The 14,117-nt window shown below is 49.5% G+C and overlaps 1 protein-coding gene across 1 annotated transcript in view; it reads right to left on the bottom strand.

Moving 5' to 3' along the window:
* USP13 (ubiquitin specific peptidase 13) overlaps positions 1-13,635 on the bottom strand; it is a 116,444-nt gene extending 102,809 nt beyond the window's left edge. Inside the window, exon 1 of the mRNA XM_025451193.3 lies at positions 13,332-13,635. Coding sequence (XP_025306978.1) covers positions 13,332-13,499 — 168 coding nt within the window. The 5' untranslated portion in view covers positions 13,500-13,635. The remainder of the gene's footprint in view (positions 1-13,331) is intronic.
* Positions 13,636-14,117: the final 482 nt, after the last annotated feature.

Raw genomic sequence — 14,117 nt, 5'->3', positions numbered from 1 at the left:
ACAGCTCGCCAGTGGAACAAAACTTCCGGAATACAATATTCACAAAATCCAAAAACCTTGCTTCCAACAGCAAATCCACTGAAATAAAATTGTCCATCTAAACTAAGTAGAAAAACCAAATGCACATAATCCCAAGAGAGAGTGCAGGCTTCCCCACTAAGCATCCATAAATCATGCTCGTGGCCATGAAGTGTTAAGAAAAAATAGAAATGTTGAGGCAGTAATGATTCTCCCAGTTTGCTCCAACTTTGCCATTCCCTCTCTGCAGAGGGCTCCCAGGTATGCCTCAGAGCTGCTGCACAGCCAGCTCAGACAGCTAACGGCGGCACTGTCCAAACGGCCACATTTTGACACGCTATAAATTTACTGTTCCACCCATCCGTCATTTATGACCTTTTTTCCTAAGGATAAAACCACATCCTTGCTCTGGGTATTTGGAGCAATGAGGATGCTGTTCACCCAAACAGCTAGGGAAGGGTTTGGGTGAGGCAGGAGGAGCAGCTACTATACTGTTCAGAGGACAAATGAGCACAAAGAAAACCGTCGAGGGAGCACTGGGGCGAGCTCCTTCTGCAGTGCCAAACTGCAGCTACAATCCACGGAAGGAGCTCCCCACTTACATAGAAAAAGAGAAAAATGTGAAACCACCTTAGTCAAAGGTAAAAACTTTTTATAGTCATTTCTTCTCATTTTGAAAAAGAGCTGGCTGGGCAGCCCGGGTGGCTCAGTGGTTTAGTGCCACCTTCGGCCCAGGGTGTGATCCTGGAGACCCAGGATCGAGTCTCACGTCGGGCTCCCTGCATGGAGCCTGCTTCTCCCTCTGCCTGTGTCTCTGCCTCTCTCTCTCTCTCTGTCTCTCTGTGTCCCTCATAAATGAAAGCTTAAAAAAAAATTAAATAAAGCAGAAAAAGAGCTGGTTTTCTTCAGGTTGCATTTCCCCTGGAAAACTATATTAAACATGAGGATTAGGTTTCCAGGCTAACCCATAAAAGCCCATAAGTACGAGTTGGATTTGACTCTGAATAATAGCCCTGAACAGAGATCCCCCCAAGGGGGCCAGCAAACACTCACACCCAAGGCTTCTGCTGCAGGGCGGAGCCTCATGCAGAATTACCAAGTACAGGAAGTCTCCCCTTGGCAGCCCCAAGACACTATAAACCCCATTTCACCTACCCCTCAAAAGGATCCTTCCCATTAAATCCCACTACAAAAAAATATAAAAATAAAAATAAATAAATCCCACTACAGAGGTGGATGGCATTAAGTGGGTTTAATGGGAAGCCATGATTTTAACAACCCCACAAGGAAGGTACTATGGAGGGAAAAACCAGGGCTCAGAGACATTCAGTGGAATTCCAACACCTGCTTAAGTCATACTGCTACTAAGCAGTGATGCGGGGGTGTGCACGGGGGTGCTCCTGGGGGTGTTCCCTCCCAGAAGCCAGGCCAGTCTGGCCCTCCGCATGCTGCCCCATGCAACTGAGAAGCAGATGTTGTTTTGGTGGCAGGAGCTAGGTGGGCAGCTGTTGGCAAGCACACGCCATCCCGGGGCTTGGGCCAAAGCGCAGTTTCCTCCTTTTTTACTAAGGCTGTTTCATTCCAGGAAAGCAGGAGGACAGGAAAAGGAGGCTCGCCACACAGGTAAGGAGCTGGCGCCAGGTGCTCTGCCAAGGTTTCCCGAAGGGGAGGAGAGAGGCTTTGGCAGGACCCACCAGCTCCACTTCCCAAGTCGGAAGGGCAGCTGGAGCCCCCAGAGGTGGCTGCTCCATGCTGACAAGCTCCCCAACCAAATGCTGGCAGGCCCCCAAGGTGCTGGGCCCCCAAAGTGCTGGGCCTCCAAGGTGCTGGGCCCCCAGACGCTGGCGAAGCAGCCGCAGGGTTTGGCGGCCCCCTCACCGACGTGTGGGCCCCAGGACACGGGGCCTACCTGCCGGGGCTGCTTCCACACCTTCAGGCTGGACATGGGCAGAATCTCTCCAAACGGCACCTCCAGAGGGGCAATTCAGCAGCTGTACCTACAGGATTTTTTTTTTTTAAGATTTTATTTATTTATTCATGAGAGACATAGAAAGAGAGGCAGAGACACAGGTAGAGGGAGAAGCAGGCTCCGTGCAGGGAGCCCGATATGGGATTCGATCCTGGGACGCCAGGATCATGCCCTGGGCCAAAGGCAGGCACTAAACCACTGAGCCACCCAGGGATCCCTACCTACAGGATTCAATGTGTGAGCCACTCTCACCCTTGCCCCTTGCCGACACCTCTCTCCTCCTGGCTGCTCCCTCCACCGATCCCACTAACACACCACCAAGCCTATTTCTAAAAAGTGCTGGGGACAGAGACCTCATGTCCAACTCACAGCTTTCAGCAACACCCAAAGAATTAACCAGGACCCAAAAAGCAATACTTGGTTTGATTAGGAGAAAGTTTTCATAATTGTGACTCATAAGAGCCACCAGCTTCTGGGCCGATCTCGCCCATGTGGTCAGTATGGGGCAGGATTTACTCTAGGAGTGATTGTATTTCATAAAACAGTAAAGGCTGCGTGTAATCCATCTATGACTATTTGTGCAACACGATTATCTTTTCAAATTTCTAATTCCGGGATGCCTGGGTGGCTCAGTGGTTGAGCATCTGCCTTTGGCTCAGGGCGTGATCCAGGGTCCCGGAATCGAGTCCCATATCGGGCTCCCTGAATGGAGCCTGCTTCTCCCTCTGCCTATGTCTCTGCCTCTCTGTGTGTCTCTCATGAACAAATAAATAAAATCTTAAAAAAAAAAAATTCTAATTCCTGGAGGAAATGCCGCCCAGACCCCTGTCTGGGTTTCCCTACGATGCACTCACCCACCTGATTTGACCACCCCACCCTCCTTTATGCCCCTGATACACTGCATCTGCCACATTGCACACTGAGCTCCTCCCACTCCTCCATCCGCTGCACACTCTGCAGACTCAGCTGCACGGCATCTTTCATCAAAATGTCTACTGGGTTTATTCCCACCACTTCCCCAGCTCTAGGCCCACTGTCATCACCCTCATGAAAGCACCCCTCCCACAATACCACAAGAGCCCCAGCCCAATTCCTACTGGAGTTCTCTCCACCTCCCAACCGTAGTCCTCTTTCTGCTTCCAGGACAGCCACCCAAATAACCGCTGTCCTCACGCTGTTCTCTTGCTCCTGACCAGCCAGCCCATCGGCCTAACCTTACCAAGGCCGACACCTATAGCCCACAGAGGAGTTAGCCTTGCTTCCCAGTTGCCCAAGTAAATTCTCTCTTCCTCACATACATCCTAAGCTTGGTCTCACCTCCACGCCTCTGTCCCTTCCTCCCCTAAAACGCCACTTTTCTGATCCCATCCAGGGACCCAGACCAGTAACTTTTCTAGATTTTATTGATTATTCCTATCTGAAATCTCCATTCATACCCTGTAAGTGCCACACTGATTAAAACGTAATACTCTAAAAAAAATTAAATAAATAAATAAATAAATAGATAAATAGATAAATAAATAAATAAAATGTAATACTCTACAAGTGCTTCAAGGTCTCACCTCATGACACATCAGGGCTTAAGTCCCATACCAGTCTTTGAACTAGTCCCTGAATAAGCTACGTAACCTCTCTGACTCTGTTTCCTCTTCTGTAAAATAAGGCAACAAGAGTAATTATAATTTACAAGCCAATTACTATTGTAATTAAATGAGATGGTGTATATAAAGGTACCCGGTATCATGTTTGACTCCTAACAGACACTCAAAATTGGCGTTCATATTATTTTTTTTAATATTTTATTTATTTATTCATGAGAGAGACAGAGAGAGAGGCAGAGACACAGGCAGAGGGAGAAGCAGGCTCCATGCAGGGAGCCCGATGTAGGACTCGATCCTGGGTCTCCAGGATCAGGCCCCAGGCTGAAGGTGGCGCTAAACCGCTAAGCCACCCCAGCTGCCTGGCGTTCATATTCTGTACTATGCTAGAAACATCTGTGTCATACTCTTCATTACTGTGGTCCTCTGTTTCCCTCTGAAATTCTCAAACCCTCCCGGGGCAGTGCTGGCTATATAGTAGGTTCTAAGTAAGCATTAATACTTGCTAATTAACACAAAACAAATGGTTTTCTTCTGAGTCTCATCACCGGAAACACATATCGTTGTGTACCTCAAGCACCCTCTCTAGTCTGGAGGCGTATTCAGAGTCATTAAATTCTTGTCATTATTGCACTGACCCGCTGCTCCAGCCCTAAAAATAGGTGCTCCTGTTCCCATCTTCCCTGTGCTTGGGGGCAAGAGGAGTCCTGGGCTGACTGCCCATAGTACTGAACATAAACAGCCACACAGAGGCCCAGCCCACATCCACAGACAACAGCCCTCTAGTCGTCTCCCCAAGGGGCACCATGTGTGATCACGTTCACCAAGATCCCTGTGGCACCCAGAATCATAACACACAAAACACCCCGCAAGGACCCAAGATGCCTCTCCCAAGCTTGTCAAGGGTCAAGTGTATGACTTTTCAGATTATAGTATGACAATATAAAACTACGGTATTGGTTACTTTTAATCACATTTTTTTAATTCCAAAATACACGTTCAGAATTTTTTTTAAGGAACAGGGGTGCCTGGGTGCCTCCATCGTTTAAATGCCTGACTGTTGATCTCAGCTCAGGTCAAGATCTCACAGTGAGTTCAAGCCCCCTGTCAGGCCCCATTCTGGGTGTGGAGCCCACTTAAAAAGTGGGGGGCAGCCCCGATGGCCCAGCGGTTTAGCACGTGCCTTTGGCCCAGGGCATGATCCTGGAGACCCGGGATCGAGTCCCACGTCGGGCTCCCTGCATGGAGCCCCCTTCTCCCTCTGCCTGTGTCTCTGCCTCTCTCTCTCTCTTTCTCTGTGCCTCTCATGAATAAATAAATAAAATATTTTTTTAAAAAAAGGATACACAGAAAATCGGAAAAGATGCAGCCTTACTAACACAGGTGCATAAGACCCCAACTGTCCTGTATTCTCAACAATCAGTATCTTAACCATGACAGAGATTAACAAAGTGCTCTGAAAGCACAGGAAAATAAGTAACTCAGTTTGGGGAGGGGAGAGTGATGAGGGCTTTACAGAGAACATGTGAGGTGGTTTTTGAGATCAGTGGGGTTTCCCTGGGAAACACAGGGAGAAGGCAGTCCAGGCCAATGGGAAGAGCATGAGCCAATGCAAGGAGGGCTGAAAACACGGAGCATGTGAAGAACATGAAGTCCTGTGGGCTAAAGAGAATGTAAGTAGAGGTTAAGTGCTAAGTGACAAACACTGGCAAGGAAAGTTGGATCAACTTGGTAAACTGATTTGAGGTGCTATGTTAGGAAAGTCTGAATGGTGCTTTGAAAATATCTAGACAGTGAAATGACATGATAAGACCCATGTTTTAGAAAATCTGAGAGCACAGTGACGAATGAAAGGGAGGCAACGTAAGGTCAATTAAGAAGCTTCTTAGGCAAGAGTCTGGGCAAGAGGTGATGAAGGCGTGAGCCTGGGCAGAGGGGGGCTACCCCATTGGAACCTGGTCTCTAATGGGATGTGATACACAAGAGAGGGACACAGACACACACCCATGTTCACAGCAGCATCATTCACAACAGGCAAAAAATGGAAGCCACCCAAGTATCCACCAGCAGATGAACAGACAAACAAGATGTGGTATACACACACAGTGGAACGTCACTCAGCTTTGGGAAGGAAATTCTGACACATGCTACAACATGGATAAACCTTGAAAACATTACGGTAAGTGAAATAAGCCTGTCACAGAAGGGTAACTACTGTACGGTCTCACTTATATAAGGTACCTAGAGCAAATTCATAGAGACAGAAAATAGAATGGTGGTTGCCAGAGGCTGGGAGGCTGAAGGGGCTGGGGAGTGAGGAGTTATTGTTCAAGGAGAATAGAGTTTCTGCTTTGCAAGATGAAGAGCTCCAGGGATGCATGGTGCTGATGGTTGTGCCACAATGTGAATGCCCTTAATGCCACCAAACAGTGCGCTTAAACATGGTTAAGACGGTTGATTTTATGTTATGTGCACTTTACACAATCTTTTAAAAAAAAAAGCAAGAGGGGGAGGGGGGCAGGGTTGACAATATTGTACATCTTCCAGCCTGAGGCCCTAAATGAAGGGCAGTACCTTTGACTGCACTCCAGGCCACAGGAAGGACAGTGCAGGGGAGTGAAGAGAGAATTCGGAGCTGCACAGATGTCCAGGCTCAATACAACTGAGGACACACACTTTCCCAAAAGGCTCCCTGACAGGATCAGCATTGCCTCTTACATTCCTGAAGTCTAAAAATGACACAACTTGAAAGATAATTAACAGCAGCCGAAAAGAGACAGGAAGTGACTTCCTGATTTTTCATTTGGAAAAGCGGCATGCTAGCGTACGTGGGGCAGATTACACACTTACATCAATCTCACTCCTTTCTGAAACCCAAAGAAAAGAACAATGAAAACATTATGTGCCCCACCCAGGTGCCCCAAAACATTGTGTTTTTAAAAACATAAACCATAGCCAGAAGATCTGGAAACTGGACCATTGATGGAGAAGTACTACAAGACTAAGGTGAGCTGACCGAGCTGAATCCCAGCTAGGTCTGCAGCACAGAGAACCGAGATCCCATCTGATGTACACCCCAGAATTTCCAAGAGGCTCCAGAACTAACAGCTCCAGGTAACTCTGGAAGCTGGAGCGAAACAAGGGCTGAAATAAGAAGGAAGGCCTGGACACCTGTCAGAGCCCACAAGGCCCTCCTCCACTCCCAGGGGCCCTCCCACACGGACAATTCACTGCCGGTTTATTCTTTAGAGCAGGGAGCCCTGTGTTTTTAGACAGGACTTGGGTCTGTGGGACAAGGAACACAGGTAAGAATAGGAGCTCCACTCGGAATACACGGAGACTTAGAGGCGTGTGTGTGTGTGTGTGTGTGTGTGTGTGTGTGTGTAATGTATGTGTATCAGCCCAGATGGGGAGCACGACTAGTCCAGGTGCTTCAGGCAGGAAGGGACCTGATACAGGGAATTGGAGAGGATGTAATCTTGGTGAGAGCCGTGAGAGCCAGGGTCAGAGGAACCACCACTCACGCTCCGGAGTCCAGAGGCACCAGCACTGTAAGAAACCGAATACATGATCCCAGCTCCCCCGTGGCTGAGGTGGCCCTGAGTGCCAGAAGGATACTCGGAGCGGACAGGAAAACCCCACGTCTGGCATGGGCCACTGCTGCAGTAACAATGGTGGCTTCTCCTTCTGACACTCTCACTGGCAGAATCGAAATCAGAAGCCTCCTGTCAGGGGCCCCTGGGTGGCTCAGTGGCTGAGCATCTGCCTTTGGGTCACGGTGTGATCCCGGGGTCCTGGGATGGAGTCCCCCATCGGGCTCCCCGCAGGGAGCCTGCTTCTCTTTCTGCCTATGTCTCTGCCTCTCTTCCTCTGTGTCTCTCATGAATAAATAAAATCTAAAAAACAAAAAAAACAAACAAACAAAAAAAACAGAATCCTTCTGGCAACTGTAGGGTCCAGGTACCAAGCCCCTACAACATGAGAGAAGACTTAACAAAACAGGGATAGGACTGAGAACCAGGGAACCATATCCGGCCATATCCAATATCCACATGCCAAGGCCACCCTCGTCCTCTGCTCCCACTCAGTTCCCTGCTCCCCCAGTACTGGCAAATAAATCTTCACTTTCCGGGCAGGAGATGACAAAAGTCTCCTAGCCAGTGGCCAAAGGAAAAAAGTCAGGATGCTAAAATTTAAGTTTCTGAAAGAAACAGCCCAGCCAGATCACCCTCCGGTGAGGCTCCCAGTCAACAGAATAATGAATTCTTACCTTCAAAAAGGCCAATGATTTCCAGCAAAGTAGTTGCAATTTTTTTCAAAATGACTCCTATTCTCTAAATTTTAATTTGCTTCAAAAACAATATACAGGGGACATATGACATCTATAGATGAGCTACGATTAATGACCAATTATTCAAACACCACAAATGTGAAAATATGAACCCACACAAGCCACAATGCAGGTGAGATGTGCCACTGAAATAACCAGTTGTACTTTTCTTGCCTAAACTCTAGAACTCTGGTTTTCAAAGTATGACCTGGAAACCCTGAATGTCCCCCAAAGCCCTTCAAGTGAGCTGCGAAGTCAAAACTACTTTCATAACATGAACTTATCTGCCTTTTTCACTCCTGTTCTCTTCTGAGCACACAGAGACATTTTTAAGAGTCTCCATGACATCTGATGACACCATCACTCTAACAGCTAAGAGATGGGATCCCTGGGTGGCGCAGCGGTTTGGCGCCTGCCTTTGGCCCAGGGCGCGATCCTGGAGACCCGGGATCGAATCCCACGTCGGGCTCCCGGTGCATGGAGCCTGCTTCTCCCTCTGCCTGTGTTTCTGCCTCTCTCTCTCTCTGTGTGTGACTATCATAAATAAATAAAAATTAAAAAAATAATAATAATAATAACAGCTAAGAGAATGGAAGATGTTTTAAATTTTTCTCAGTCTTAATTTCTAATATGGTAAAAATCAATAGACAGAAACCACACAAAAGCTCTCTGGCATCCTTGAAAATATTTAAGAGAATACAAGGGCCAAAAATATTGAGAATCATTGCTATAAAACAACATTTTAGTTAGTTGCCTTTGGAAAGGAACTTTTAATATGTGAAACTAATTAGAATTAGTTTAAGTTTATATCTTCGAAGGTAAAAGAAACAGTAAATGTTTTACTATCTTGTATCTGTTGATCCCGTAGGAGGAGGATTTTTCCCAAATTAAATTATTCTTCCCCTACAAGTAAGCACCATGATGCAAGTCTCACTGCCTGGAAGGTAAAAGCAAGCACACCACTAGAGTAAGGAGCCCCTCACATGAGCTGTTCCTACAAGTAAATGATCTCAAAGCCTTTCCCAGTGGCTATGTAAACCAGCCACTACCAGAGGCCCCTGTTCCCCAGAGTTTTACAAAGATTCTCAGGAATGTGGAGAACCAACATGACATCTCAACATCACCAAGGGATCCCAGAGCTTCAGAGAACAGGAAATAAGCTCTGTTTTACAAAATGATGCTAATGCTGGAAGGTAAGGGGAGGTGTGAAGGAATGCTTATGCTGGTCTCACATCATGTCGGGCCACCTTTTCAGTGCCTCACTGCACTGGGATCTCTCTCTTCTCAGCAGCTGCTGGTCACGGGAAGGCTTCTCAGGAAGCCCCTCTGACACAAATACCAACCCGCAAGAGTGAGGGCAGTTCATCCCTGGAGCACGCTTGACCAACAGGCCACAGGAGCCAGTGCATAAATACTCCCCTCTCCATGTCCCAGGTAGAGGTTACTGGGGCACATTCAACAGTTCTCCAGGGGTCCCTGGCCGGACGGAGCGCCAGTGCTCCATCATGGCAGCTGGCTCAATGACTCACTCTTGGGTTGGCTTACTGTCCTTCCTTTTGTTATTATTCCCTTGAGTGTTCTTCCTCTTATGTTTCCTGGGATACCTTTCCAAAATAAACTGCCCATGCTAAGCCCTTGTCTTAATCTTTCAGGTGACCCCAGCTAAAGACAAGGCATGAGATAAGCTCTCCACTTCCAGAGAGGTGGGGAAGGGGCATGGTTAGCACAAGAGTCGCCCAGCTCCTTCCCATTCTGAAAGCTTGGTAGAAGGCTTCACATCTAGTAGATGTTTTAAAACGACCAGTTAAGTGAAAAGAGAGTGAAATGATGGCCAATGATGGAAGAGAGACTATCACTAACTGCTGTGTCTTATGACATAGACCCTAAGAAATGGGGGCTTTGGAAGAAACAATGAAGTCTCCAGCAGAAACGGAAGGCTAAAAAAGAACCCTGAAATGATCAAGACAGGGGGGTGGTTCTGGAAAAGGAAATGAGTCTTAGCCACTGGAGACCCAGAGACTGACCTCCCAGGAGCTGGCAGCCCAGAAGCTGAGGGGAGGTGGGACAGAGGACATTCAGACGAATGAGGGGTTCAACAACCAAAGAGAGGAGTAGATTTTACATGGTAGTCCATGAAGGCTTGCAAGAAAAAGAGTGGACTAACGTCTCCACTTAACCACACCAAACCCTGACAATCAAACCCTGGGGCCTGCAACCCTTGACTGACTCTCTGTATCTCTTTCTTTTCTTCCTCTAGTGATTACTGATTGGCTGGGCATACTTTACATATTAATTTATTTAATCCACAAAACAACCCATGAAGTAGGTTCTATTATTGTCCCCATTTCACAGATAGAGAAACTGGAACCCAGAAAAGTCACACAGCTGAAAGACAGAACTGGGGTTCAAACCCTGCCAGCCTGGCTCTTTCTCACACTTCTGCCCCCACCAGACAATAAAGCCACCACATTCTACATGATAATCGCACATGATTCCTTTTGCAGTATTTCCCATGTGTTGCATCCTTAGCATTTTCAGAACCTGTCACTACATGTAATTTATACTTTTCCTAGGCATCAGTTGAGTTCCTAGCCTGTATATACCAGATGCTGGGCCAACTGCTGGGGATAAAGATGCAAAGTCCCCATTCTCCAGGACGGTCCCATTATACACCTTGCAAGATGAGCCAAGTCATGGAGAGGTGAACCTACAAGTCAAGGTGAGAAGGTAGGCCTGGGATGAAATTGGGACAAACTGGCAGGTGAAAAACACAAATTCTCTCTCATCCCAGAAGAAGTGTCACTGAGCATCTGCCATGTGCTAAGCCCTAAAAGGTAGCAAGGAAGGAGAAGGACACTGAAATGAGTTAATCATGCAGTCCCACTCAATCCTCATACCCACAGGTAAGGTACAGCAAAGCTTTCACACCAGGCCTTGGATCTATAATGAATCTATAATTAAAAATGATCCGTTCAGTCTCCCTGTAACACCACTTTAAATCGCAATACTTACAGTAGTTTTCTGGAACTGACCATATACAACCAAGCTCCTATTGTAAGTATTTGAAGCTCTCTCCTTGGTTCTGACCTCACTACTCATTAAATCAATCTTTTTCTTCCCAGTACATTAAAAGCAAATAAGAAGAAAATATTCACCCTTTATATGTTTGCCCATGTTATTTACCTTGCCAGAAGTTGGTCTTCTTTACTTCTATCCACCTTTATCTCTGGCCATTTTCAAAAGTATCTGATGATTACCTTCTCCACTCACATGGCTTTGGTCTTTCCCCTAACACAGTCCTGTGGCACTTGTAGATTAAAGTCTCTGGTGTGCTTGGTACCAAAGTATTTTACTCTGTATGATTCTTACAGCCATGCATATATGAGCTGGCACATAGTAGGTGCTCAAGAAGCCTTATTTAAGTCCTGAGTGTTAAGTCAGTACCATAGGGAAAAATCCCACATGATCATACACTGTGCTTTAATACAATTTGTTATAAAACCTTCTTTCTCTTCCTCCTCATAGTTAATAAAATATACTGATTCATCGGCCCTGTAAATAAGCCCAGTCTCCCCAAGGAACTACTGTGACATGAATGAAATCATCACTTTATACTAGACATGATGCTTCTGGAACAGTGTTTGGTACACCATTAACTCCCAATAACTATCTGTGGAAGTGAATTTAAATAATCAGCTTTTTTCACACCTGCCACATACTATACCATGTGGTAAAGATTTCCAATAACAAAGTTTGTAAGAAGGATTTGAAGAGCAACCCTGATCAAACACAGAAAAAGTTGTTTTACCCACGTTACACGCTGTACTATCCTAAAAGACTAGGCCACTCTCTTCTTCCTGGACTTCACAATCTGTCAATTGCTTACACTGGTTAAGAACATCATCCCTCCCCATTCTCAGGAGCCTACTAGCCAGAACCTGCCCATCACTGGACACAAAATCTGAAAATGGCATTTTCAAGTACTTTGTGGAGAATATGATTTAATGACACTGCTGACAACAGTCACTTTGAGTTGTGTGATCACAATATGCAAAGTATTTAAATACAACCAGCTCATTCCACTTAGACCTTTTCGAAAGAAAATCGGGAAGTAATGAACAAGAAGTGAAACGTTTATCCCCCAAATGATCCGGAATTCACATAAAAGAAAAACTGGATATCGTAGAGAGGATAGTAATTCTGGGACTCCCAATGGATAACAACAAGCCGAAATGATTTGAAACCAGCCGATATGAATCCAGGAGATGATAAAGGATACTTTGGGAAATCTGCCTCCCATTGAAGGCGGGTTGTTTTTTTTTTCCTCCAACAATACTCTACATAACGCGAATAAAATGTGTTAGACTATTGTTTGAAACCTGCCTCGGTGCGTCCAATCCATGCACCTCCCGATTGCATCGAGACCTGCCGGGTGACACATGAGATCTAAAGTGGGTGGATAAAAATAACCTGGTCCTCAAAAAGACATGATAAACGCCAGACAGCTGAGTCACTTCGAAGCCCATCTGACTCTTGAAAGGGACATTCACTCTCCTCTTCCTTGTCGCACATATACATGCCACCTGGGGAAAAACCACCAACCGCCCTGGGTGGACGGCAGTGCCCTGAGCTGTCGTAACCCCCCCGCCCCACCCCCACCCCACCCCGCGCCACCTCGCGTCTCAGGTCACGACCCGCGACTAAACTTTTAATAATTTATACTGATGCATTTCGGCCCCGGCGACTCCTCTGGAGGAGTACGGGAATGACTTAAAGAAGCCATAATAACCCAGCAGTCCCCCTGTCTGCTGCCCCACCGGAGGGGCCCGAAGGTTCCTTCCCACATTCTAACGGGAAGCAGAGGAGCGGGGAGCCCTGGAAAGCGGGGGAGGCCAGCTCGGCGAGGAGATCACAGGGCCCGGGAGTGGGCAGCCCGGGCCGAGGCCACGGTCCCAGAAGGGAAGGAAGGGCCGCGTGTGCGCCGCGGCCGGGGGCGGGGGCGGGGGCGGGGGGGGGTCGGGGCCCGGGCCGGGGCCGGCGCCGGGGCGAGGGCGGAGGGCGGCAGCCGCCCCCCCCCGGCCCCCGCCTGCAGCGCGCGGTCGAGATCGGGGAACTCTCGGACCGGGCTCGCTCTCCCTCCGTGGCAGGCGGCCGGGGGCCGGGCAGGCCGGCGGAGCAGAGCCCGCGGCCACCCGGTCTTCGGCGGCAGGAGCCTCGGGGGAAGCGGCGCCCCGCATGCAGGAGGCGCTCACTAAGCGCCGCCCGACTGCGGGGCGCCCGAGCCAACTCCGCCGCCGGGGGAGGAGGTCCCCGGCCGCCCCTGCGCATCCCCCCGCCCCCGCCTTCACGTGCCGCCGCAGGCCGCCGGCACCGCACCCTCCCCCGGGCGCCGCGGGCGCGGCCGAGCCTCACTTACCGGGGAGTCGTAGGAGAAGGCGCACTCGTTCTTGTACACCCTGTCCCCCGAGCGGGGCACGCGGATCGTGGGCATGTGCGGCACCAGCAGCTCGCCGACGTCCCCTGCAGCCATCTTCCTGCCGCCGCTGCCGCCCGGCACGCCGAACAGGGCGCCCCGGCGCTGCATGGCCGCGGCGCGCCCCCGAGCCCACCGGGTCGGGCCGCAGCGCTGGGTCCGCGGGCGGAGCGGGCGGAGCGGGCGGAGCGGGCGGCGGGAGCCGGGGCGGGCGGGCCGCGGGGCGGGAACGGGCTCCGGGGGCCTGGGGCCGCGGGCGGGGAGCGGGGGACGCTGCTATTTTTAATCCAATGGCGAATCGCCGGCCCAGCTGCAGCGTCAGGCGGGGCGCCGGGGAGCGCCAGCCGCAGCGCGCCGGGGAGGGGGCGCTGGAGAGGGGCCCTGCGCCCGGACCGCGCTCGGCGGCGGGGGGGGAGCGGGGGGAGGGGGGGGGGCGGGCGGGCTGCGCTGCGGCTCCCCCCAACGGTGTTTTCTACCCTAGATCGGTAGGTTGCCAAGGGGCAACTCCGAGGCAGCTGACACAAAGAGCAGAACTGGGGGGGCGGGGGGGGTGGAAACCGCCTGCTTTTAAAACAACTGAAGATAAAAGCGAGGACTTCCCCCGCCTGAGGAGGGGCGGAACTCGATGTGCGAAATCTGGGATTGATTGCACAGCGTCGGGCCCAAACCTAAATCTGCGCTGTGCACTTAGGTGTGAACCTCGCTCGACCTTGTTCCTCACTTTTTTTT

Source organism: Canis lupus, chromosome 34 (genome assembly GCF_003254725.2).
Source record: "Canis lupus dingo isolate Sandy chromosome 34, ASM325472v2, whole genome shotgun sequence".
Classification (NCBI taxonomy): domain Eukaryota; kingdom Metazoa; phylum Chordata; class Mammalia; order Carnivora; family Canidae; genus Canis; species Canis lupus.
Note: the sequence above shows the minus strand (reverse complement) of the source record. Positions and strands in the feature narration are given on the sequence as shown.